Here is a 27211-nt window from a genome sequence, read left to right on the forward strand (position 1 = left end):
ATTTCAAGTTGTGTGATAATCCTGTATTTGCGCATACCAAAGGGGCATAGTATTCAATGATGGGACTGGTAAGGGAAGAGTGCAGTGACAGGATGAATTCTGTGGGTCTTGAAACTATTCCCTTAGAAATTACCTGGACTAGAAGGATTTCTTGAGAATGGTGGAAACATGATGACTGAAAGAGTTGTCCTCGTATATACCCAGGTCTCTAAAAACCATCCATACCTGTCTAAAGTGGAGTACCATTTATAACATATGAGGTGGAGCAGCTTTTCAGCCAGACCCTATTAAACTGCACTTTTTTATATTTAGCTTGAAACTGTTTCAGTATGCCATGTGTACACACAATTCAAGCCCTTGCTGGAGCTATTTAATATCAGTGTATTAGCCAATCACAATTCCCCAGCTTGCAGTCATCAGCTAACTTGGTCGACCACACTTCGCGGATGATGGCATGAATGTGTACAAAATAAGTACCAAACAGGAAAGGACCCAGCAAGGATCCCTGTGGTACCCTACTTGTTAGAATTTTATGTACAGAGAGGGTATTAGAAACTTTCACAACCTGAAATTTATATACTTATTTGTTTATTTATTTTTAATTTTTCTTTAGCTGTCTTTGCCACCTTGGTCTGTTGGTCATCAGCCCTCTCTCTTCCAATTGACTGAGTTGTTTCTCACATCTAGGGTGAGGGTCGACCGATAGGAGCCATCAGGGTTGGTCAGAGGGCTTTCACTTTAATCCCTACTGCATCCCAAGGACTCAGCTCATGGAGCAGAACAGTGATGTGTTATGAGCTAACTGCACCCTACGTCCCTCAGTTCCACAAAAGACATTGCCAACTAGCTAGGCTGCCTATGTTTGCATAAGTAAGTTTTTGCTATGATACTTTTCATGGATTTGCATATAAAGCTGGTGGTTCTGTAGTTACCTGTGTCTGTTGAGGGGGCCACTATTATAAGGGAGAGTCACAGTGGCTGTTCTTCATGCATCAGGCATAATTCATGTAAGTAAGTTGAAGATGAGCAGTTTATGCTTGAATAATGCATATTTAGCACTGATGAGAAAGCAGCCTGTTATGTTGTTTTTTAACACCTTTATTGATTTGTCACTTAAGACATAGGGAAACATACATTTTATACACAGGAAAACAAACCATGTTAACGTGTTCACATTTATACAATTAACATCAATCCAGTGTTACATACCTCCTCCAAAACATTATTCTGCATGCATTGTTCCAACAATTTCAGTTTTTGTCTGTGTAGTCTGATCTTGACCTTTTCTGAAGATCCCACTTCTAGCTCTTTTATCTCTGTCACCAAGGTCTTACTATGCCTAGGCAATTCAGATCCTGTATCCCAGCTCAAAAAAATCATCTCCTTAGTTACACCCATTTGCTCATCAAATATTTTTGAGAAAATACTCTGTAGGGAATTTTTAATTACCAACTCATTACAGTCCCAAAACATATGTTCCTAGTTGCCTCTTTCTTCCCATCACACCTCTACCTGAGAAAAAAAATGAGTGTCGCCCACTTGGGATATAAAAATACGTATGCAAACACTTCTAAACAAAAATCTTGAATCTTCTAGACATTGTTGCGTATTTGGGAGCCACACATATGTGTTCTCATTGTTTTCTTGTGAATTCATCCTGGTATGCTGTTTGATCCCGTAGAATATTATTTGTAGCCTTTAATAGAGATCCTAAGACTTGTTCCAAGGTGACTTTAGAGGAAACTGATTTTCCGGGGATAGTGTGGGTGGGGTACGTGGAGAAAAGGTAGCAGTACATTTGTCTGCTGATGTAATGGTATCTGTATGAACCTTGAGCTTGTGCTTTGCTTTACATTTTCTAATAGTGCCCTTAAGTACCTTCCTGGCATGTGTCAGTGTGCTGTTGAGGTAGGGGTGTTTCATTATTCTCCTTTTGTTATACAGTTTATTAATATGGGAGTTCCACCAGAGAGGTTTGTGAGCAGACATTACCTTGATGGTTACCATTTCTTTACCTGGGTATGTTGTTGATTTGACAGTTAACTTCATCATTGAGTCTCCTTGGATCAGTGTAAGTACTTTTATCGGCTCCTCTTTTTCTGGCTGACAGTCCAAGTGCATTAGTTTTGTCAATCTCTTTTTATTGGAAAGTAAGAGGAATTAACATATTGTCCAGTAGCATAATTAGCATTTAAAAGCAATGTACAGTATATACAACAAAATGGATAATTTAAAGACTGACACTTTTAGTACTCATCATGTCAATAAATAAATAAATAAATTATAAGAACAAGTGTATAGTATTTTGATAGTTGACCCTTTACTTGCTTAAATAAGTTGAGGATAAACAATAGCTGGGAAGAGAAGCTGTTGATACTTAAGATATTGTGGATAATTTTGTTATCTTTACCTAAAAATGTAATAGCGCTGTGCATGGAAGAGCTAATTGCAAAAGAAGGTACTGCTTATGTACTAAGAATATAATGAATAGAATGCAAATAATCTGTAGATTGTAGAATTAACTTATATGATAAATTATTTCCTCACATTCTATGAAGTTGGAAGAGTTGTGTTTGAATTGTGGAAGTAGTTTACAGGCTTTTATATATTTTGGAATGTTTTGATAAAATCTTCACAATTATAGTGTTCAAATTGACCCATTTAGTTGTAAGATATAATTTTAATAAGAATAAAAATGATTATATAGAACCATATATAATTATTCAACTTTTTGTAGAGATGCGCAGTACTGTCATTTTTCAGGTTAAAAATTGTCCTTTTAACATACTTGCTTTTTTTTTTAAATTTTCTTGTAGAATGCATTGCATGTTGTTGTGGGATTTGGATAATATAAGAATTTTTTTTCGGGGGGTGATGTACACATTGTGAATTAAGATTTGAGTTTAGTTGAGCTTTTTTATGGACTATATCCGATGAGTATTTCCATTTATTTCTCCATACTGAGATTTCTTGTAGTGTAGAATCAAACAATAACCACAAAGTAGAAAAAAAAGAAAACAGTTTACACTGAATTTGACATTCTTAATGAATGTATAGATTCAGATATAGCTTTCTTTGATATTAAGGTTTGATATAATAGCTGAAATATTTTTCCTTTTATTGTATTTATAAGAAAGTGGAAAAAACTTGTTCTTGATTGTTATCCATATTATATTGATCAATCCTGAATAACCTCTAGGAGGAGAAAGAAACTTTTATTTATTAACCAGATTGAAAATTATTGGAGATGATGTCCCAAGCTATTTTATGTTGTAGTGATGGGAATTGGGGTAGGTCAGTTATTTTATTTCCTAAGAGGATATTGGAGTTAAGAAGACTAGAACCCAATATACTTGTAAGGTATAGCATTCAAACCTAGTCTGATCTATTTATGAATAACATTTTCCCAGAATTCTACCAACTTGTCTCAAAATAGTTTCCTACAATGCTGAACTGGACTTAAAAAGATAGTCAAGCATGAAGTTGTTGCTGCTGTACAAAGCTGATATAATAATGGTGAATAACATTCCTAAAACATCAATCTGATGTCTCTCTTCCATCTATCCTCAATGTATGGGTACCTTGCATTTGACTGGATCAGATTTTGGCCACTTTCAGACTTTGGATCCAAGGCTTCTCCCCTTACCCATAATCCCTTTCTTGCACTAAATTACCTTGTATCTCATTTGACATTTGATTGCTTCAGATACAGATCTCTTAGCTCAGTGCTTTAGGTGTTTTCTTTGGGTGACTCTCTTCATTCTTCTTTCCATTTTAGACTGCTTTACCTTTATTTTTGCCTTCCTACCGCTTTCTTTATACTTAGGGCTTGTTTGGGGTAGATACTCTCATTTCCCTCTTTCTTCAGATACTTGTTGGGGCTTTGATTATCATACAGTTGAGTCTGCATCTTATTTTCTCAGCAGTGTATTCTGTTTTTTGTTGTTCTTATTATTGTTATTAACTGATATTTTGTTTTCCAATGTCTGTTTGTGCTTTTTCCAGAGCTTGGATCCAGGGATCTGTTACCTCGTCTACCCATAATTCCCTCTGGTCCACAGATTACCTCAGATCTCTTTTACTGTTGATCTTTCAGGACATTCGTCTTAGGATGAGTCAATATTTTAACCTTTTTGTGTTACCTTTTTTTCTGGATTTTGCTGATTTAACCTTTTTTCTCTGTTGCTTTCAGAAGCTTTACAAAGTAACAGGTCTTCAGCAAATCAAAGGACTTGGATGAAAAGCAGTCAGAATTTCAGGAAAAAACAGTCTAAATCCACCATTCGATAATAGTTTAATAGCTCAGTTCATAAACAGCATAAATAGCAGAACAAAGCTTTTGAGTAAAAGACTCTTCTTCAGTGTTTAATAAACTTGTCTTACCATAGCACAAGCATATATACAGCCACACATCCAATCAAAGTACAAACTTAATAATAGCAGCAATTACATTCTTAAAGTGCCCCACATCTTATAAAAGTTCCCTTAAAACTGAGCCTCATTGAGGCTTATATTCTGTCATGTGTATCTTTTAAAATAGGTATTATACTATTATTCACATTCAAACCTGGCATATGGTCAGCTCTAAAAAAATGAATCCATTTATATTCGGCCAACATCGTGTTCTTTAAAAGATTTGTGAATGATGTATTCCTGTTATGGAATGGTCCTGTATTCCTGTTATGGAATGGCACTAAGGGCGAACTTACTGCATTTATAGAATTCTTGCACACCACCACAAACTTTTTGAGAATGAGGTGAAGAAAGCCAGAGTTATGAAGGAAAAGGACAAGGAATAAAGTAGAAAGAGAAAAGATCAGAGAAAACTACAAAAGGTCCCTGGAGCCGTTGGAACAATCTGGTCCAGCTCCTAAAAGACCTAGATGTTCGGATGTGGAGGTTCATGGGATCCATTCACCATCATTCCCTCTGTGGGTCTCCCTGTAGCCAGTAAGTGTGAGGATTCATTCCTTGGTTTTACAAGATAAGCATCAATATTTTTCTTTCCCACAATCAGTGACTTAATCCTTTGTCTTTCCACTCATCAAGAAGTCTATCAGAAGCCAATATCAACAAGATGATGGGGAAGTTCCTACAGAGAGAACTTCAGGTGGGATTCATCCTAGCACTGACCCTTTTGGTGGCTCCAGGAATGGTGCATGCAGTCCTGTCATTGGTTTCTACTGTTCTGGTCTGACCATTGGATATAAAGCCCACAGATCGAGTCTGCTCCATATAGCACCCATGTCAGAACCGACAGCACTTTTCGATTTGACTGCAATTGCTTAACTCATTGTCTTGACTCCAGGTATGTCTCGGTTCATGATGAGTCTTGGAGCCAAAGCATCAGAGCCAAGGCTCAGGGTTCACAGTCAACTCTGAAGTTTTCAGAGCCATCCCTGCCCCTTGGTGCCACGTAGCTGGAAAGATTGATGCCATTGCCTGTCCTAGAACTGGGTCTTGTCGGAATTGAGAGCACTCCATCCTTGCCTGTTGTGGCTCTGGTGGGTGCTTCCTCAGCTCTGATTTCATCCTTGGCATTCTAGGCATTTGAGAGGGTTGTCTCCAGTTCCAGAGAAGGGGTGTCTCTACCGCACTCTGTTCCATCCTGACCTCCTATGGATCCTGTGTCCATGTCTGTTCATCCTGGTTGACAGAGACAGTCAGTCTCATTCGGCCTCGAGGGTCCTCATCAGGTGAGCTTCCCATTTAATTCCAAACCCTATCTGGAAGCTCCCATGGAGAAGAGACCTAGGAAACCGGCTTATAAGAAGAGACATTTGGACTCATCACCAGAGTCAGTTATTGAGGACACTGATTTCAATGAAGGGGAAGGTTCCACAAAGTCCCCTCTGGAAGATGTCTCCTTTGAAGATATTTTGGAGTTAATTAAACAAAGAGGGTGTTCTTCCACTTACACTCCCTCTCCAGAGGAGTAGGTATTCCTTAAGGCATTTGGTGCTGACTCTTCTCCTTTCTGGGTGGTTTAGCTTGCTGGTGAACTAATAGATCTAGCTTCTCAGCAGCCATGAAAAGGACCTGATGTGGTGGAGCCAGTTCCCTGCAAGCCAGAAAAAATTTTAGTGGACCCCAGGAAACCTTTACCAGGACTAAGCATGAAGGCAAGATGCTGTCTGTAGTTGGCCTATGCTTTTCCACCCCACACACAAAGGAACTTCTCCTGGAACAAGAAGGGGGGGGGGGGGCTATGGTTCCGAAAATCCCAGAGTTCTGGCCAGGATGCTCCAGCGGACTGACCCCTCCCCCCCGGTGAGAAAGGGAATCCGTTTAGTGGGCATTGCCCAACAGGCAGAGGCAGACCATAAAATCAGGGGGTTCATGGTCCATTCACCGAGAAACTCTATCAACACTCCTGACCAGTTGCCTTACTGCCATGCTTTGGAGACAGTCAGGGTGGTACTTATCCCTGCACCCTCAAGCCTGGCAGGTCATCTGTCAAGATTCCTGAGTGCAGAGAACAGTCACCAGAGGCTACATTGTTCCTTTTGTTTTCCCTGTTCAGAAAAAGAGAATTCCTGACATTCCACTCAGTCAGATGGAATTGGCAGCAGCAGAAGTAAGAATGTTGCTAGAAAAGAGTCATTCATCAGGTCCCCCAGACCAATGAGGATCCAGAATGTCTATTCAAGGTTCTTTTTAGTTCCAAAAAAGACATGGGTCCTAAGGCCCATTTTGGACTTAAGCCACCTCAATCAGTTTGCAGAACAGACAAAATTCCAGATCTTCACTGTTCAGTGTATCCTATCTCTTCTGAGGAAGGATGTATAGATGTGCTCCATAAATATTCAGAATGTGTACTATCATATCAAGATAGCAAAGCATTCCGGGAGATTTCTACACTTCCAGCTGGGAGCCAGTCTTTTTCATTTCAGAGCACTACCCTATGGCCTCAGCACAGCCCTCAGGGTGTTCATCAAATACATAGCAGTAGTAGCAGCATATCTTAGGCTGCAAGGTCTCCAGGTGTTATCCTCTTCGGACAATTGGCTCTTACCACACCAACAAGGGGTCTAATGATTCAGTGCAGGAACTTCTTGCTCCATCTTGCTCTACAGTTGTGGATAACTATAAATCCTGCCAAGTGTCAGCTAACACCAACACCAAAGCAGTCAATGTGGTTTATTGGAATTTATTGTGTACCTCCTGGACACAAAATCTCAGATAGCCAGACTGTCACAATCCAGGATATTGTCCCTCCATCAGGTAACCTCAGAGGCCCTTTGCCACCCCCCAAGCAAAACTTATTCCCCGACTTTTGAGCTTGATGGCTGCTTTGATCCCATTAGTGTCTCAAGCAAGATATTACTTGAAAGTCCTGCAGTGCATCTGTCTGTTCAATGGTCCTTACTGTAACATCCCTTTCATGCACCGATGTGTCTCATGCCAGTGTCCAGGAAACTCATCAGTTGGTGGCTAAAGCCCCCTATAGTGTCATGGTGTCGACATTTCATCCCACCATATCTGGTAACCATGGACCATAGATGCTTCCCCTTTAGGGTGGTGATGGGGTGCATTTCAAAGGGAGGACAGTTCAAGGTTCTTGGTCGGTGACAGAGACCAGTGTTCACATCAGTGTCTTCGAGATGAGAACAGTTGTCCTCCTAGACAACATGGCTGTAGCCTTATATATAAACAAACAAGGAGAAACTAGTTCATATCCACTGTGCCAGGAAGCTATGAGTGTGTTAAAATAGTCAATGACTTCCCATCACTTTCTAGTTTACAGTGTACATCCCTGGGACTTTCATAATTCTGGTGGGCAAACTGATCAGGTTTATCCTTCTGCCCTACGAGTGGTCCCTCAATCAAGTAGTGATGACACAAATTTTCAGTCACTGGGGCCAACCTTGCTGTAGTCTTTTTGCTTTGTACCTCAACAAGTGCAGCAGTTCCTTTACCCTGATCCATCCACAGGAGCAGACACGAGAACACTGTAGTTTGCAATTGGCCCCCAGGTCCACTTTATGCTTTTTCATCACTTCCCTGATAACAAAGTTTCTTTAGAAACCTAGGAGGTGCAAGATCAAAGTTTTTCTCATTGCCCCCTTTTGGCCGTAGCAGGTTTGGTTCCCTTCTGCTAGAATCATCTAATACATTTGGCTTGTGTGTTGAACCCTCATCTAGGCCTTTTCTGTCATCTCTCTGGTCAGTCTCACTGAAATCTAAAAATCCAGAAATTGACTACATGGTTTCTCCGGTTTTAATAGTGGTCAGGGGTATCAGGCTGTTTGCCCCAGTTATTCAAATTTTATCATCCTCACAAAACACAAATAGCAGAAAGACTTGCCTTACAAATGGAAAAGAGTTACCATGTGGGCTTGTTCCAGAGGTTTAGATTCTTTCTCAGCTCCTCTTCCACAATTTGGGATTTTTTTAGCAGAATTGTTTAACAAAGGATCCAGCTTTCTAACTATTAAAGTACAGTTAGCAGCCATTTCCAATTTTAATGTGGGATAGATTCGGACTTTCATTGCTTCTCTAAAGATTACAAAGGCCTTTTTGAGAGGAACCTTCCTTTTAAGATCACCAATCAGGGATCTGATTACCCTTTGGGATATTAGTATCATGCTGCAGGCTTTGACAAAAGCTCTTTTTGAGCCTGCTTTTTATTCTGTAGATCTAAAATTTCTTTCTTGGAAAACTCTTTTTGGTAGTGATCACATCGGCAAGGAGTATCTTGGAGTTGCAAACCTCCATGTCTGGTCTTTCATAAAAGCAAACCTTAATCAAACCATTAATCTACTAGTGTTTTTCCAAAGTTCTCAAACAAAGGGGAATATAACTTAGATTTCCTAGATGTTCATCGTCAACTAAGGTATATTTACACAGGACAAAGTATATCAGAAAGACTGATCAGTTCTTCTTTGCCTTCTCAAAAGCTAAATTAGGTCAAGGAATTTCTAAAGTAACATTGTCCCGATGGCTTTGCAACTGTATTGCCTTTGTTTATGATAAGATGGGAATTGCCTTACCTGGCAAACCAAAGGCTTAGTGCACCAGAGTGGTGGCTACGTCCACTGCCTTTATGAATAGGGTTCCCCATTGATGAAATTGTGCTGCAGCTAATTGATCTACTGCCCATACCTTTGTGTCACACTACAAGTTGGATGCATAATCCACATCCCATACTTCCTTTGGCTCCACAGTTCTCAGGAATATCCTTATTGAAACCACCCACATATGGGGTAGCTTGGAAATCTCTACCAGTTGTTGAACTGAACAAAAAAGACAACATTGTGTGCAAAAGTTATGCACTTATCATAATCCTAGATCCATGTTCTCTTGTTTCATGTGGTTCAACATCCCTTCCTCCATCTTCCATCCTAAATTATCATTATCAGACTCCTGGCTGAATGGTTGGGTCTGATCATGGGCCTTTTCTCTTAGACAGCCTTTTTCATTCTTTACTTATGTCATATTGGTCAGATAGGGCCGTCACCTTAGCCTGTTTTATGTTTTCTAGTAGAGAATTTATAGCCATAAGCAGGTAAATTTGATCTGAGGTTATCTGAGAACCAGAGGTAATTATTGTGTAGGGGAGGAGTCAGAGTTATGGATTCAAGCTGTTGAAAATGTGCCAGAGTCTAACCTCATAACCCAGTTGTTGAACTGAACAAAACAAGACAACACAATTCTAGCATTATGGTAGGTTCATAACATTCTCTGTGTTTTTTTTTCCCTTTAGTAACATCATCACTTGCAGGCATAAAATCCCCAAACAAGATGGTCATACAAAGTGTGTGTATTATTTAGGGGTCTGGCATTTGGATACTACGTCTGTGCTGCTTTCAGAGTCAGGGCTATCAGCAAGAGGCACACCGAACTTGTACTTATGTGGCTTTTCTCTGTTACAGGGGGAGAAGTTCTTCTTTCACAGTCATCTTCACCTTCCACTACAGCAAAGGAAACTTCTGATAAGGGTAAAGGGGAGAAGAGAAAGGAAAAGGAGAAGAAACAACATAAGGAATAGCACAAGAAGAGCAGCTCCTCCAGGAAATGTTCCATAGACTGATCAGGTCCTTCCAGACTGGTGCCAAAGATCTTCAAGCCATCAGATCCAGAGTTCCCACTGGAGACACCCCATCTGCTTTGGAGTCTTCCCCATTTCCCACTTGAAATGGTTACCAAAAGCATTTGTGTAAAAGAAGGCACATGGACTCCCCTCAGGAGTCCATCACTGATGATTCTGATTTTGATGAAGAGTAGGAGTCCTTCCTTGAAGATGTCTCCTTTGGTGAGATCCTTGAACTACTCAGACAGAAGGAAGGTGGTCCACCAGTGCCTTTTCCAGGAGGAATTAGTATTTCTTAAGACTGTTGGACTGGCCCACCCACTGATGAACTGGTTGACCTGGTTTTGAGGTGGGCATGGAAGAAACTGCACTTGGTTGAACCGAACCCTAGAAACCCTAAGAAATCCTAATTTCACTTAAAGATAGGCCCTTCTGGAGCAAAGGTCCCATAGTAGATTCTTTGTTGGTAGTGGTAGCCACTAAGAAAAAGCCCTCTAATGAGAGCTCTAATGTCCATCCTTCTAACAGGGAGTCAAGGGCATTGAACAGGTTTGACAAGCAGGTATATGCATCAGTGACCTTTGCTGTCAGGACACTGAACTACTTAGCACTTGCTACACATTTTTCAGAAGGTTTTGACTAAGGAGCTATCCAAATCCCTCTCTGGGTCATTGTCTGCGGAAGGTAGAATATCAGTCGAGATTCTGTTGACCACCTACCACTTCCTGTCAAACTTGTCTATGCGCTTTATTTATAATGCGTCTGATTGCATGTCAGAAACGGCAGGCACTGGAATAGCTGTTCTCAGGCATGTCTGGATGTATCCCTGAAACTCAACAGAACACTTTATCCATCATTAATGTCCCTTATGACAGGTCCACATTATCTGGACCCAAGGTGAAAAGATGCTGTCTAAAAGTGAGCAAGAGTGTGAAACCTTGTCTACCATTGGGATACACTTTTCTACCCTTCACCAACATCAAAGCTTCAGCCAGTTGAAATGATAAGAGTTTATTGAAGCTAATCTATATACTAAGCTACAGACATTCAAATTACTGGAATCAAGGATTCACACCCTTCAACATCAAGGGATGGCTATAATCCGCATCAAACCCCCAACAGGAAGATCTATTCTACTCCTTCTCAGGTTAGTGCAGCTTCCATCATCTTAATCGCGCTAGCCAGATTTTACCCGAGAGTGTTACAATAGACCCTCGCAGTTCAGTGGTCGATGAAATACCAGCCAATGAACTTTCCCATGTCCCTCACCCAGATGTGTAGGAATCATATTTAGTAGTGCTTGGACTCACAGATAGTTTCACAGGATTGACCTTTTGTTTTCTCCTCCCACCAGACCACGGTGACCACAAACGTTTCCAGCTCAGGTAGGGTGGGGCAATTCTTGGGAAATATGGTCCAGGGCATGTGGCATCCCACAGAGGCCAGTGTTCACATCAGTATTCTGGAGATAAGGGCAGTCCTTCTAGCATTGCAGGCCTTTCAGGATGCCCTCCCCAGAGATGTGATTGCCATACAAACAGACAGTATGTTGATGGCATAAACAAACAAGGGGAAACATGCTGTTATCCTTTGTGTCAAGATGCCATGTGGTTTGTCAGTGGGTGACGCCTTCACTGCTTTCTGATAGCAGTACACACACTGGGGAAGTTCAATATGTTGGCAGAAAAGTTGAGCAGATCTATTCAATTGGTCCCTCAACCCATCAGTGATGGAACTGATTTTCAGCCACTGGAGTTGACCTTGCTTTGACTTATTTGCCTGCCCCTCCAGCACATTTGCATCAGTTACTTTGCCACAAGGGGTGGTGTTGTCCACAATTGGCCTGCTGGTCTCCTTTACGCGTATCCTCCCACTTCTCTCGCACTGAAGTTTCTGCAGAAAGCAATGTAGAGCAAGGCTACTGTGTTCCTCATTACCCCCCTTTTGGCCTCAACAGGTGTGGTTTCCCTTTCTCTGGTCTCATCTGACTCATTGTCCTTAGGTGCTTGGCCTGGGCTCCAGATCATGTTTCTTACCTGTCTGGCATGCCTCACCAAGACATCAATGTCCTCAATGTAACCACATGGTTTCTCCCATTCCTGTGATTGTTAAACAGTCCAGGCTTTCATCTCTTGTATTTACACATGTTGACCTCCTCACAAAGACCATCTACCAGAAAAGTTTACCAGAGCAAATGGAAGAGAGTTTCGATTTTTGCTTCCAGTAGAAATATTGATCCCTTTTCACCTCCCTTCTACCTATTTTGGATTTTTCTGGCTACTCTTTTTCATGATGAGCAAGTTACTCTCCAGTTTAAGTCCAGTTGATGTCCATTTCTATTTTTCAAATAGGAGAAAATCCATCGCCAATTGCTTCTTTAAAGTTCTCTAAGGCCTTCTTAAAGGGAACCTTACTTTTCTGGCCTCCTGTCAGAGACACTGTCCCTCCCTGGTACATTTCTGTTCTTTTTCAGGCATTGATGAGACCTCCATGTGAACCTGCAGCCATGATTAATTTAAATATCTTTGTTGGAAAACATTGTTTCTAGTGGCAGATACTTCCACACAAAGAGTTTTGCTTTCTTGTACAGCCCCTTATTTGGTTTTCCACAAGGACAGGGTAACACTGAGAATAAATTCTCCCTTCCTTTCTTCCCAAAGTGATCTCAGAATGAACCAGTCCATCAGTCTTCCTAATTTCTTTCCCCATTCTTCTCATAAGGGAGAATGCGTGCTACATCTTATGGATGTGCATCGACATCTCAGATTTTATTTGCACCATACAATGATGGCTAGAAACTCTGACCAATTGTATCCTTCTCCCTGGCAAAATTCGGCAAAGGACTGTCCAGACTAATGCTTTCAGGATGGCTACATTGAGTGCATTTCATATGTTTATACGGAGAAGTGACTGTCTCTGCCCAGCAAGCCTAAGGCTCAATCTGCTAGTTCAGTTGCTACCTCAATTGCCTTTTTCTCAAAAGTGACAATTGATGATATTTGTGCAGCAGCTACTTGGTGTAATGTCCATATTTTCGTATCTCACTACAAACTGGGCTTGCAGTCTAGGCACAGAGCATCCTTTGATTCAGCCATCATCTGGAGTATCCTTCCATGAGTCCTCCCGAGGTTTGTGGTAGCAGGGGACTCTGTCCCATACGTTGAGGATGGAAGAGAACACCGGATATGGAAGTTATGTTCTTACCATAACAGTCAATACATGTCTGCTTCCATTCTCAGTTTACCTGCTGACATCCCCATTCCTGTTCTCTTTTCATATTGAGAGTTCTTTCATTGCTGTCTTTGATATTTCATATTTGTCCAGGTCCCTTGTAATGAAACTTAGCTGAGACTTTCAAAGTCTTCTGTGTTGATATCCTGTATGTACTGTGGCCTTTAACTAAGTATTGATAAAGCTGACCATGTGTAGTCTCTGTCTTATCCCTTTATATGACAATTTTTGGATACCAGATTTAACACTGTGTTTAGCCTGTGTCACATACTCTTGTCATCCATTACATTGTTACTTGTATTTGCACTTTTACTAATTACACAGTGTTGTTATGAAATAAGTACTGTAACTGGTTGTGTCTTTTCATCTTGTGTTCTAGGTCTACTCTTCTTAAAGTACATTGTAGTCCCAGTGGGAGTAACTGACGAGTTCCAACACAGGAAATAAATAAATAAATAAATGAATAAATGAATATAATTATAAATGTTCTGTAGTCCTATCTCACCTTCATTCTTACATATGGGATCGGAGCTAAGGATCGGCTCCGACTCGGCGGCCTATTTACAAGCTGGAAGTCTTCCAGTTGGCTCATGGCTAGGTAGGTATCCCATGGTGCACCAGTACAATCCCCAGATCTCGTTTGCTGCATCGACGAGTTCGATTGTGCTTCTCTTTGGCTCTGGCTAAGTGTTGCATTTACTTAATCTTTTTTCGAGAATTTTTGGCTCTGTTTAGCTTAAAATAGAAAAACTGTTACTGTTTTATTATTAGTCAGTTAGCGTAGTTGCTATTAGTGTAGTTAGCTTATACTCACGCCATTTGGTGCAGTTGTTGGCCTTTGGTCTTTTTTGACTTAGTACTGGTATCCTGGTGTGCTGTTTTTCATAGACTTAGTAGTTGTAGGCGCCTTTTGCACTCTGTTAGACTGTGTGTTGTTAATAAGGCTAGTCTAGTTTTGGCAGTTTCTGCTTGTTAATTTGTAGCATTGTTGGATTTGCTATCATTGGTAACAGAACTACGTTCATTTGTTTCTTACTCATAAGTCTGAGTTTTTTGCGGATTGCCGCTTGTTTTGTTGATATTGCTGCTTGAATGTGTGGAATTCTATTCTTACTGCAACTTCTAGGTCTGTTTTAGTTAGAAGACCTAGTTTCTTCATTCCTTTCCTGCCCGGGCTAGGCCTGAGTTAAAGGGCCTAGTCCTCGTGGTGTTTTCTCTTTCCTGCAGGGCTAGGCCCATTTAATTTAGAGGACCCTAGTCCTCCTTTTCCGTCTTCTCTGTGTGCGTGTGCCAATTCTGTTATAATGTCTAAAGAGAGTAAGGTTCATATGCCATCCGGCTTTAAGAAGTGTATTAAATGCTCTGAAAAAGTGTCCATAACAGATGGTCATGATAACTGCGTTTACTGTTTGGGGGCCATCCATTTACAGGAGACCTGTTTATTTTGCCATGCTTTTAGTCCTAGGGTGTTGCAAGAGAGGAAAAACAAGCTCATCCTAAAAGGTCTTCTTAAATCTTCCTTTGAGGAAGATCTGTCTAGCTGTTCCTCCTCTTCTAAATCTACTAAGGGAAAGTCTAAGTCCTCTAAGAGGCCCTCCCCGGCACCGGCTGGAGTCTCGGAGCCACCTCTTAAAGTCACTAAATCAGACAAGTTAACTGTCTCATCGGCTCCACAGACCTCGGTGCCGACTGAGAGCAGTATGGTGATTACAGAGTCGGTTCCAAGTGTTTCGGAGCTGACCATTGAGACTGTTTCATGGAGCCAGTCTATGGATCCTCTACCAGTCTCCTATATATTGAAATCTCCGATCTCTCAGAGATCATGCTCTCCTTCTTTGTCATCCAAGTCTTCCAGGACTTTATCGGAAGAAGATGTGGAGAGGGTAGTGCTGAGACTGTTGAAGTCATCTGCTTTGCCTAAATTGCGGTTGGCTCCAACCCAGTCAGTTCCACTTGAGTCCGTTCAGCCCTCCGCGATCATTCCTCCTCCGAGCCATGCTGGTCTTTCAGAGCCGAGTGTTTGGTACCACTGGTGGAACCTTCGGCTGCAGCTCCTCCTGTGGCTGTTTCAGAGCCGGGTTCTGCAACGACAGTCTCAGCACTGTCCATAGTGTCTAGGAGCCAAAGCTTCCCGGTCAGCCCCAACAAGGATGCTTGGAACCGAACATCTTTGGTTCCGTGTCTTCCTGTCAGCGCGTCAGCTAGGGTGAGTTCAGACCCTATATCTATCTCGGAGCCGATGGCTCTGGAGCCAACGGCATCCTCGGTCTCCTCGGAGCCGGGGAGGTCTTTGGAGCCGGAAAGGTCGACATTCGAGATGATGAGGAGTGTGCTGTCCCGATCGTCACCTCCTACCAGAGGTACCGGCACTCATCCCCCTAAAGCACATACTTCTGTCTCATCACCTACTCCCTCCATGTACAGCAGAGACCCTCAGACTCAGGAGCCACCGGCTGGTGGCTCCCACTCTTCCGAGACCTCCCCGGAATGTCTTTCTGAGGAGCCCCCACAGAAGAGAACATGTAAGAGGAAGCATGTAGACTCCCAGAATGAGTCTCTGACCTCTGACGCTGACCTCGAGGAGTCAGAAGGGTTCCCCAAGTCACCCTCTGATGATGTCTCCTTCGTAGTCATCCTGAAAATCCTTAAGCAGAGGTGTGGCTGGCCCACTGTCACCCCTTCTGATGAGGAGTCGGTGTACCTGAAGCTTTCGGATTTCAACCTTCAGCCTCTTGGGTGTCTCCACCTTTCGACGAACTGATGGATTTAGTTAGTTGAAAGGTGTGGGATACTCCTGATGCCGTGGAACCAGTCCCCAGGAGACTGAATAAGTTTCTTTCTGCCCCTCCTGAGAAAGATTTTTTGTCTAAAGGTGTCCCCATAGATGCCATGGTGGTGGCGGTGGCCACTAAGAAGGAGCTAGCTGAGACTTCTGTTTCTGTTCATCCACTGAAAAAGGAGTCTCAAACGATGGACAGATACGGGAAGCATATCTTTAGTTCAGTGGCATTTACCATTAGATCGCTGAACTACCTTACTCACTTCACAAGGCATCAGAGAGATCTCCTTAAAGAGTTAGGAGATTCTCTACAAGGTACATGTACTAAGGGAGTGCCTGACAAGGTTTCTGCCCATTTGTCCACCTTGATCTCTATTGTCAACTCGTCCATGCGGCTTATTTCATATGCAGCCGATGGAGCGAGTAGAGCTGTGGGTTCAGGAATTTCCCTAAGGTGACATTCCTGGATGCATTTGTGTAATTTTGCGGAGCCGTTCAAGTCTACCTTTACCAATGCCCCCTTCGACAGTTCCTCATTGTTTGGACCCAAGGTAAAGGACACTCTCACCCGGTGCGAGCAAGAAGGAAAAGCACTCTCTGCCATGGGAGCACGTTTTAGTGTTCCCTCTAGACCATACCCTAAGGCTCAGAGGGGCGGTAAAATGTGGTTCAAGAGGTCCCAGAGGTTTTTCCAGGGTGCACAGGGTGACGCCTCCTTCAGAGGCAGAGGAGGAGGAGGCAATGGTAGACATCGCCGTAGAGGCAGCAGCGGTCCGCAAAACCAGGGAGGTCGCGAATCCTTTTGGGGCCAGCCTTACCAGCACTCATCATGTGGGGCCCAACTGTGCTTCTGTGGGGCTGGTCGGGGGTCGCATTTCTTTGTATCCAGAAGCCTGGCTGGGTATCACTCAAGACAAGGGGGTACAAAGAATTATTACCAGAGGGTATGTCATGCCCTTTTCTCTTCCACCTGTTGTTTCCAAGAAGATCCCGGATGTTCCACCCAGTCACAGGCATCAGGCAACTGTGGAGGTCAACAAGTTGCTGTCAAAAAGAGTCATCCAAATCATTCCAGCAGACCAAATAGGATCCGGAACTTATTCCAGATTCTTTTTAGTGCCAAAACGTACAGGGGACTTGAGGCCTATTCTGGACCTCAGCAGATTGAACGAATCAGTAAAGAGGGACAAGTTCCAGATGGTGACACTGCAGTCTATACTCCCGTTATTAGGGAAAGACAATTGGATGTGCTCAATAGATCTCCAAGAAGCCTACAACCACATAAAAATGGAGAAGACGTCGGTAAGCCACCTGCGCTTCTGGCTGGGAACCAGTCATTACCAGTTTCATGCTCTGCCCTTTGGTCTCACCACAGCCCCCAGGGTGTTCACCAAATGTATGGCAGTAGTGACAGCTCACCTGAGACGTCGAGGATTCCAGGTGTTTCTGTATATGGACGACTGGCTCTTGACCACCCCCACCAAGCATCTACTTCTTCAGACCATGGACGCTACTGTTCAGCTTTGTGCCCAGCTGGGAATTTCTATAAATTGGGAAAAGTCTGCCTTATTGCCCTCTTAATCTGTGATTTTTATAGGCACAGAGATAGACACAGTAGACATACTTGCTCGTCTTCCTGCCGAAAGGGCACAGAATCTGGTCCTTCAAATTCAACGTCTTCTCCCCTTATGAAAGGTCAAAGCCAAGACTATTCTGCAGCTTTTAGGGACCATGGCTTCCACCATATTACTAGTGCCACTAGCCAGGCTACACATGAGAATTCTTCTGTGGCTTCTGTCATCCCAATGGTCTTTTCAGCACCTCCCATTATCTCATCACATTCTGCTGACAGAATCTTTCAAGAAAGACCTCCTTTGGTGGACACTACCCAATCAGTTAACCATGGGCACCTCATTTGTTCCTCACCAAACCATTGCTACTGTGACCACGGATGCCTCACAGATAGGGTAGGGGGGGCATTATCTTGGCAGGACTGTCCAAGGCACATGGCAAGATCACAAGGCTCACCTGCATATCAACGTTCTTGAGATGAGGGCAGTGCTCCTGGCGTTGCAAGCACTTCACGACCTTCTGCCTCTGGGACTATTGCAATACAATCTGACAACATGTCGGTAGTATGCTATATCAACAAACAGGGCGGAACCAGATTTTACCCACTTTGTCGAGAGGCCATGCGATTTTGGAAATGGGAGATAGCTTCCCAGCGTTTTCTGGTGGCAACGCACATTCCAGGGACAACCAACGTGATAGCCGACAAGCTCAGCAGGGCAATCCTTATGTCTCACGAGTGGTCTCTGAAACAGGAAACAGCGGAACAGATTTTCCACATATGGGGACAGCCTTGCTGTGACCTCTTTGCCAGTCCAATCAATGCCAAATGCAGCAGCTACTTCTCCATCATCCCCCCTCCAGGGGAGTCACCGAGAGATGCACTTGTTCACGATTGGCTCCTGGGTCTCCTGTATGCTTTTCCTCCCTTTCCTCTCATTCCCAAGGTTTTTCAGAAAGCAAAACAGCTGGGAAGCAAACTTATCCTCATTGCTCCTTACTGGCCTTGTCAGGTTTGGTTCCCCTCCCTCGAGCCTCTTTTCCTGGATGATCCTTGGATCCTGGACCCAGCTCCTGATCTGTTGACTCGCATGTCAGGTTCACTTCATCCCTCCGTACACACCCTCAGTTTGACAGCGTGGCTGCTCCAGTTCCATTCCTAGTCAGACTTAATGACTTCTCACCCTTCGTGACTGATATCCTTACGTCTTCTCATAAACCTTCCACTAGGAGACTATATTCCAGTAAATGGAGAAGATTCTGTATCTGGGCAGAGAAAATGAATGTTGACCCTTACACTGCCTCTATTCCAGTGGTTCTGGAATTCCTGTCTGAGCTTTTTCACCAGAGATCTGCAGCTGCCACTGTCAGAGTTCAATTGGCAGTGATTTCAAACTTCCAGCTGGGTTTTCAAGATTTAATCTGATGTCACATAAGCTGTGCAAAACCTTCCTTAAAGGTGCCAGTTTGTAAAGACCCCCCTTCAAGAACCTGTTGCCTCATGGGATTTAAATTTTGTGTTATCCAAACTGACTTCTCCGCCCTTTGAGCCTTCTCATTCATCTTCTTTGAAAGTCCTGTCTTGGAAGACTTTGTTTCTGGTGGCTATCACGTCGGCCAGACAGGTGTCAGAGTTGCAAGCATTGTCTGTTAAACCTCCTTATGTGATTTTTCACAAGGACAGGGTTTCCCTTCGTACTAATCCCTGTTTTGTCCCCAAGGTCTGTTCCCATGCCACTTTGAATCAATCCATAGAGCTTCTGGTGTTCTTTCCAAATCATTCCAACGCAGCTAAATACAGGTTTCACCAGCTGGATGTCCAAAGACAATTACGTTTTTACTTGCACCGGACTAAGGAACTCAGGAAATCAAATCAGTTATTCATTTCCTTCTCTGAATCCAGGTCAGGCTTACCAGTTTCCAAGGTGTGACACTCTTTAATTGGATTTCTAGCTGTATAGCTTATGTTTACAATTCTGAGGGTAGACCTTTACCCTTTAAAATCTAGGCTCATTCTACCAGATCTCAGTCTACCTCTGCAACCTTTCAAGCCAGGGTCCCACTTGATAATATTTGTGCAGCAGCTACGTGGGCTACCCCTCACAGTTTTATTACTCATTACAAGTTGGATTTAACCTCCAGGGATAGAGCATCCTTTGGTTCCACGGTACTCAGGAGTATTTTTCCTTGAGCCACCCAAGAATAAGGCGCTAGGGACGCTGTCCCGTATGTAAGAATGAAGGTGAGATAGGACTACAAAACATTAAAAAGTTATGTACTCACCATAACGTTCCATGTTTGTAGTCCATCTCACCCTTCATTCTTACGAACCCACCCTCCTACCCCCAGCCTGGAAGTACCTGGAGACAGAAAAACATTGTTATCCTTTTTTATGGAGACCTTTTAGTATTGGCTTCTTTGTTATATTTGTTATTATCTCTCCTAGTTAGCAGCAAATAAGATCTGGGGATTATGCTGGTGCACCATGGGATACCTACCTAGCCACGAGCCAACTAGAAGACTTCCAGCTTGTAAATAGGCTGAGTCAGAGCCAAGGATCGGCTCCGATCCCATATGTAAGAATGAAGGGTGAAATGGACTACAAACATGGAACATTATGGTGAGTACATAACTCCTTTTTATATAATAATAATAGTAATTATAGTAAGGACAAAATTCCTGAAAACCATGGAAACAGCAACTAATTTTAACCAGCTATAGTGCAAGCTTGTAGTTTTTCTTTAAGAAGATGACTTTTTTTTACAGTAGTAGCACTGGTTAAAGAACAACAAAAATGGCAAACAAAAATAGTGTGAATCCAGTCTTGATTTTGGAAAAATTTAAGTGATTAACATAGTCAGCTTTATGTAGTAGGTTCATACACCTCTGTTTCAGTTTGAGGTTAATACAAGTGTATTCTGTGTTACAGACATGAGTCAGAAAAGCTTATACTATAAGACAAAAAGAAGAGTTCGCAGAAGGCCAACATTTATCTCTGCAGAGGATGTTGACAAAAAGATTAAAAGGTAAGTAATGGTATATCACTGGATCATATGAACCACTGCCACTCTTCAGTCCTTTAGGAAAATGCAGGATTTTTTTTTCTTTTTCACTTCTGGAGTAAATGGGTTGATCTTAAAACTCCAGCATCCAGTTCTTGACTCTGACATCAGCCATGAAGGCATATAACAAGCATATGCTATACTTATATACACAGTACACAGAAAGGATAAGTTAGAGTAATACAGTGTACACATAAATAGTGTAAAGGGATATGTGAATATAGTACAATAAACATATAGTAATGCATAAAAGGATTATGATCAGGTCGCCAATCATAATCTGGTTATTATGTGTTCAAGACTTGGATGCCAAGAAATTCACCTCCAGAGTGAAACTTGAGACGTGAATCTTGGCATTCATGTTGAGAACATATAATAAAGGCCTATGGTCGGAGATGTCGTCATAGTTTTTTGTAGTGCATGGAGTTTTATCTACACCATGCACTACTAGTTACAGCCATAACGCACTTAGTGAGCACTGTCAGAAAGACAGTGTAGCACAGTCTCTTGTGTTTACAGTCATCTTGCCTTACCTTTCAACTGTCCAGATTTTCCTAGAATTTCCATATTTTTGCCTCATGTGTTTGGTCTTTTCCTCATAAAATGTTTGGCTTTTCAGACAAATATGTGTTGAATTGAAGTCACTAAATAATGACATATATTTGAGTTTCAGACTGTATTCTTCAGAAAATGCAGGCAAACACACACTGTTGTTCTAGCTACTTTGTAAATTTAAAATAGGAAGTCAGGTGCAGGTTACCAGTACGGACAGTCTGCAGAAATAAGTCTGCTTTTTATTCTGCTGCTGTCTTTACTGCCAAGTGCAAGACCCAGCCTTAACAAGTTAAGCAGGAGGTGATTAACATTTGTTAAGGTAATTTCTCGCGCTATAGTAGAGCTTAACTAATTTGTCTTTTTCCAGATATCATAGTGTAATCACTGGGCTTCATGCACTACATAGTTATTATGTCAATGGCAAAGGGATACAGTTTGCAAGTGACTGTTGTGCAGAATGCTTACAGCATTTAGTCTGTCTTACTAGGAATATGTCAGTAGTTTAGTAAAAGGGAGGGTTTGATTATTAAGGATTGGCTGAGTTAAGAGACAAATGTCCTATTCATATCCAGAGCTGTACTAGTGGCAGAGGGCCCACCAACTGACTTGAAATAGATAGCTGGCTCTTGGGGTATCTTGGGAAGTCTGAGAACACTCCCTGATGCAGTGACTTTTCATCCAAGGGTGGTACTTTGTAACCATAACAAGTAGTCATTGCCATCCCAAGTAGCACACTGATAACGTGCATAGGTTAGCCCCATATAAAATACAGATCCTGGGAAAAACAAATGGGCAGTTCCAACAAGAGGTCCCTATCCTACAGTAGTCTGCCCAGTAAAAGTGAAAATCAGTAATTCACTAAGTTGGAAAATACTATCTGAGATAAGGAGGTTCATCTTCTTTAACCATAAGGACTAAGGCTGACAGGATTTAGGCAGCTCATTACCAGGAATATTCTCAGATTATTGCCCCCTTCCCCCATAATACCTTGCTAACCTATATCATTTCTACATCTGTTTCACTGTGATATTGTTGACATCAGAGAGATAGACCTAGATTATTACAGTGAATCTTTTTTATTGGAAAAAGAAATCCCTTGATCTTCTTTTTCCTGTCTTATCTTAGTCATGAGTACAAAATCTAATGCTCCACTGAAGATAAGATTAGTGCATTCTGTTTACTCGTACTTTTTATTAACTGCCTTCATGCTACCCTTCCCTTCTTCTCCCTTGGCAGTCATTTGTATCTCAGAGTTTATATGTTTGTTCTTGCATTTTTCCAGTGAATATCTGCTATTGTTGATCTATTCAGTCTTGTCTGGGCATTATTTAGGGTGTAAGCTTTAGTTGCTATTGGTTTCGGTTTCCTGATAGCTGTTGCATTCCATTTTAAAGCCATTTTTTTCTTGGCACCTCATTGTTTTTTGGGCTGCTGTTGTGTTTTCATGATTGTATTAATTTCCTAAGTGCAGTTTTGTTGGGCTTTAAACCAGTTGGTCTACTTCTGTTGTCTTTCTCTAGTTTTGTTCAATTTCGATGTTTGCTTGGTAGTGATGAGTATGGTCAGTAAACATTTGAAAAGTACAGATGTAGTCATAAGATGTTGATGCTGACTGTGACTGTTGGGACTTCTGCATGTCAACTACTGTGAAAGAGAAAAGAAAGAAAATTTTATTTTCCAAGATTAAATAAAATTCTTATTGAACCCCTGAGGCATCTTTGGCCTTGAGCACTCTGCCAAGGTCATCTTCTTTACGGCTGGCAGTTGAGCCCAGGCTAGACAAAGGTCAAGATATGGGATCTATGCTGTCAATCTTGATGTCAAAGACAGGGCTTGATAAGCGTAAAGCGAGAGAAAAGAGGAGATAGAGAAAGAACTCAAGAAAACAAAACAGGTGTGCATGACAGACAAGGGTTGCAGTGGGGAAATGTGTCATTTACTCCACTAGCCCCATTTGCAATTCCAAATCTTCCAGATTAGAAGAAGGTTTTGAGGCTCATCTTCCATCAGCAGTAGCAAGAGTGCCGGTGTCTGCTTTATCAAAAGTGTTTACAACTAAGTAATTTGAACTGTAAAGTGTTTCTCTGTACCAGATGCCAAGGTGCACTCAATTTTTGTTTCTTCTTGGCCAGGCCTGTTAAGTTACTTTAGGATGGGGGCTGGATTATGAAAACTGGAATTGACAAAGAGAGCCATACAGGTATTTTCTTAGTCTGTGCCAAGCAACAATGACAAATGTATTTATTTAGTTTTGCTTTTGTTGAGCGGGAAAGTTTGACTGGGTGGAAACCCCTTTTCATTTGAGTCCTTGGGAGTAACATTTCAGAAAATACAACAAAAGTAACATACATAGTATGATAAATCATTTGAGAATACAATAATAATAAAAACAATGATTGTTTGAGCACACACTAGTGAGAAAACCTAAACAATAGCACTGATGAGATACAGCAGACCCTCTACAAATTCACCTTCACTCTGCCCAATTCCCCACCCTTGAGCCGGTCAGTGATTATCTTCCTTACCTGGTTGTCTCCTCTAACAAAACTGATTATTTTCTGGTGCCATGCAGTCCTGCTGGATTCAGCCTGCCCAAGCTCACACCAGCTGAAACCAACCTCCCACTAAGCCGTCGAGTTCTCCTCTTGCCCCCTCTCTCTCCCCAACTGATAAAAAGTTGTGTTACGCCTGGGTGCCATTTTTACTTCTCTACCCCCGCTAAACTCTCTGGCCACAGATCTCAACCTCTCCTGTTATGACTGTGCTGCCTGGTAAGTACGTACATCAGGTTTATGTTTGCTAAGTCACTGTACTGACTCTAGTCTTACAAACTCTACATCCAAAAAAACAACACTAGTCTTAAAATCCACATCCCAACTATATACTTTACCTCAAAACAATCATTTCCTTAGTAGCCCAGTTATTACTAGGCACTAATATTCACCCCAACCCAGGTCCTATAATACCTCCAACTTAATAGCACCACTTACTCCCAACCCCTACTAAAACGCAAACCCACTGACCTGCTAATCCTTAACTTGAATATTTGCAGTATCATGAATAAAGTTGAGCAACTCCATTCTACTATCTCCATTTATAGCCATGATCTAATGCTCATTACAGAAACATGGCTCAAGCCATATATCAAAGATAACCAAATAACCCTGCCTGGATATAACATCCTGAGAGATGATAGACCCAGTAAAAGATATGGTGGTGTCGCCCTGATTTACAAAACCAGCTTAAAACTCCAGTTACTACAATATGACTCCCCTGACTCCAATAATGCAGAAACCATTTTTGCTAAACTCCACTTAACCAACATAAGCACCTAAACATACTCAGAATATACATACCCCCCAGGCGATAACCTAACCACCATAGAATCAGTCCTACACTGGGCCTCCCACTCCCTCCCCATGAAAGCTTAGTATTAGGTGACACCAATATCAACTGGAACTCTATCAAAGGGCTAACTCCCACCAACCATATTAAACTGTATAACTTTACCCATCTCATACATTAACCTGCCTGCATTGAGAAGTCCACCAAAAGGGAATCCATTTAGACTGGATCCTCACAAATCAACCCAATAATGCTCACCAGTGTGGTACAGTGCCCAACTCTCTCAGTGACCACAACCCCACATTTATCCAAAGGCAAAAACTAAAACCCCATAATTAACCCTCCACACTACAAACCCGATCCCATAAAAACTTACCCACAGCTCAATTCTTAGAAGCTCTAAAAGTCAGTAATTGGTCTCCCATCAAATACCTCCCACTTGACAAAGCAGTTGAATACTTCAACCACATGTTTCTAAACATCTTCAACCACCTAGCCCCAATCAAAACCATCAGAGTACATAATAATTCTGTCCACACCTACAAAAATCAACCAAAACCCTACTCAGAGACCGGAATAAAGCCTGGAAAATCTGGTGGCAGCACAAGACACCCACAACTAGGCAAAACTGCCTTGAATTATGGAATAAGGCAAAAAAGCAAATTAAGAGTGACAAGCGAAACCATTATATCTCCCTACAAAGAAAGTATAATTCTAACCTGCAAAAATTCTGGGCTGCAGTGAACAATATCCTCCAGCCTGGAAAGGCCCAACCCCCCCCCTCCAATAGAGACGGCACAAACTCAGAAATAGCCACCAACTTTAACGACTACTTTACCACCTATATACTCAACTTATAAAGAATACAGATGCTCTCAACCCACCACAAACCTCTAAAGCCATTTATAACACCACCCCTTTCTCCCTCAAACCAGTTCCAACACCGTCATTCAGAAATACTTATCCAAACTCAAACCAACCCCCGTAGCAACCGATAATCTTCCTGCTGAACACCTACAATTTGCATCCCAGGCTATAGCTTTCCCCATCTCACTACTAATAAACAGATCCATAAACTATCCCATCCTTGTGGAAGACCTCAATCATCATTCCCCTTCACAAAAGTGTCCCCTCTACTGACCTCTCCAACTACCGTCCCATCGCGATCCTGTAACCCCTATCAAAGATCTTAGAAAAGTGTATCCACCACCAACTGCTCTCCTACCTTCTTTCTAACAATCTCCTCTCCAAATCCCAACACAGATTCCGTCCATCCCACAGTACCACCACTGCCCTGATTAACTTCACCAACACTATAAACTCACTCAGGAATCAAGGCAAACTAGTCTCTGCTACCTTCTTAGATCTATCCAAAGCATTTGATACTGTTTCCCATAACAAACTTCTAACCTATCTATCTGACCTTAACATCGATAACCCCTCCCTACTTTGGTTTCAGAGTTACTTAGTCAACCGCCAACAGTCTGTAAAATGGCTTGACTCCTTACCCCCCCCCCCCACTCCCCATCACACCTGGAGTCCCACAAGGTTCTATTTTAGGCCCCCTGCTCTTCAACATCTTTACAAATCAACTTCACTTAGCTACAAGAAAAGCAGACATAGTCCAATATGCAGACAACACAACCTTTATCTCTTCAGCCCCAAATATCCAGCTCCTCCAGCAAAAAGACCAAGAATCATTTACAGAAATTTAAAATTGGCTAAATAAGGCACAACTAATAATAAATCCCAAGAAAACTCAACTTATGTTATTTCACCAACCAAAGTCATGTGACCCCCAACTTCTCTATACTCTCAAACAGTAAAACACTAATATCCCCAGTATCAGAGGCCAAACTTCTAGGGCTTACAATTGACCCTCAACTAAAATTCAATAAATGCATCTCTACAACTGTCTCCAAAGTTTACAAAAAACTAGGCACCCTTTATCGCTGCAAGAAGTTCCTTACCTCCAAGGCACAAATTAACATTGCCAGAACTCACCTCCTGTCCACACTACTTTACACATCCCCAGAATTACAAACATAAATAAAACCAACCTAAACAAGCTTACTACATGCTATAACAAAATAGCAAGGTTCGCAAATAATGCCAGATCTCGCTCCCACCACTGCCAACCCCTACAAATATTACACTGGCTCGAATTCCCCAGCCTACTACACTATCACCAACTTAACCTTGCCCACCAAATATTATACTATCCAGAGAAAATTCCTGCCCTATCTGGTCTCCTAAACTTCTGTACCTTCAGCAGATCCCTACAGTCCAGGAGTAAAGCACTGATTACTGCCACCCCCTGCAAAAATAGCTCAGGGGATTCTATCTTCCCCAATGTAATCTCAAAAATATGGAACACCCTGCCTCCAGACCTCAACATGCAAAACCAAACTTTGCCATTCAAAAACCTTCTTAAAGCTTACTTTTACAGTAGCCGCCTTTGTAACTGCAACCTACCCTGTTGAAATCACACCAACTCCTAGAGTTTACCTAATAGCACACCACACGGTTACTCCCTTATGCTCTGGGTTTTACCAACTTGTCTAACAACAAATGATGTTTGTACATATTGTATGTATGGCTACAATCTGGCTTATTGTACATATTGTATATATTGTT

At 42.1% G+C, this 27211-nt stretch overlaps 1 protein-coding gene across 1 annotated transcript in view; it reads left to right on the forward strand.

Annotated features, from left to right (window-relative positions):
• Window positions 1-27211, forward strand: part of LOC122815569 (protein mono-ADP-ribosyltransferase PARP12-like) — a 1409919-nt gene that overhangs the window by 820956 nt on the left and 561752 nt on the right. Inside the window, exon 8 of the mRNA XM_044088175.1 lies at window positions 20542-20638. Within this exon, the coding sequence (XP_043944110.1) occupies window positions 20542-20638 (97 nt within the window). The remainder of the gene's footprint in view (window positions 1-20541; window positions 20639-27211) is intronic.

The sequence above is a fragment of the Protopterus annectens genome, chromosome 11.part0, assembly GCF_019279795.1.
Source record: "Protopterus annectens isolate FY-2018-M chromosome 11.part0, PAN1.0, whole genome shotgun sequence".
Classification (NCBI taxonomy): Eukaryota; Metazoa; Chordata; order Ceratodontiformes; family Protopteridae; genus Protopterus; species Protopterus annectens.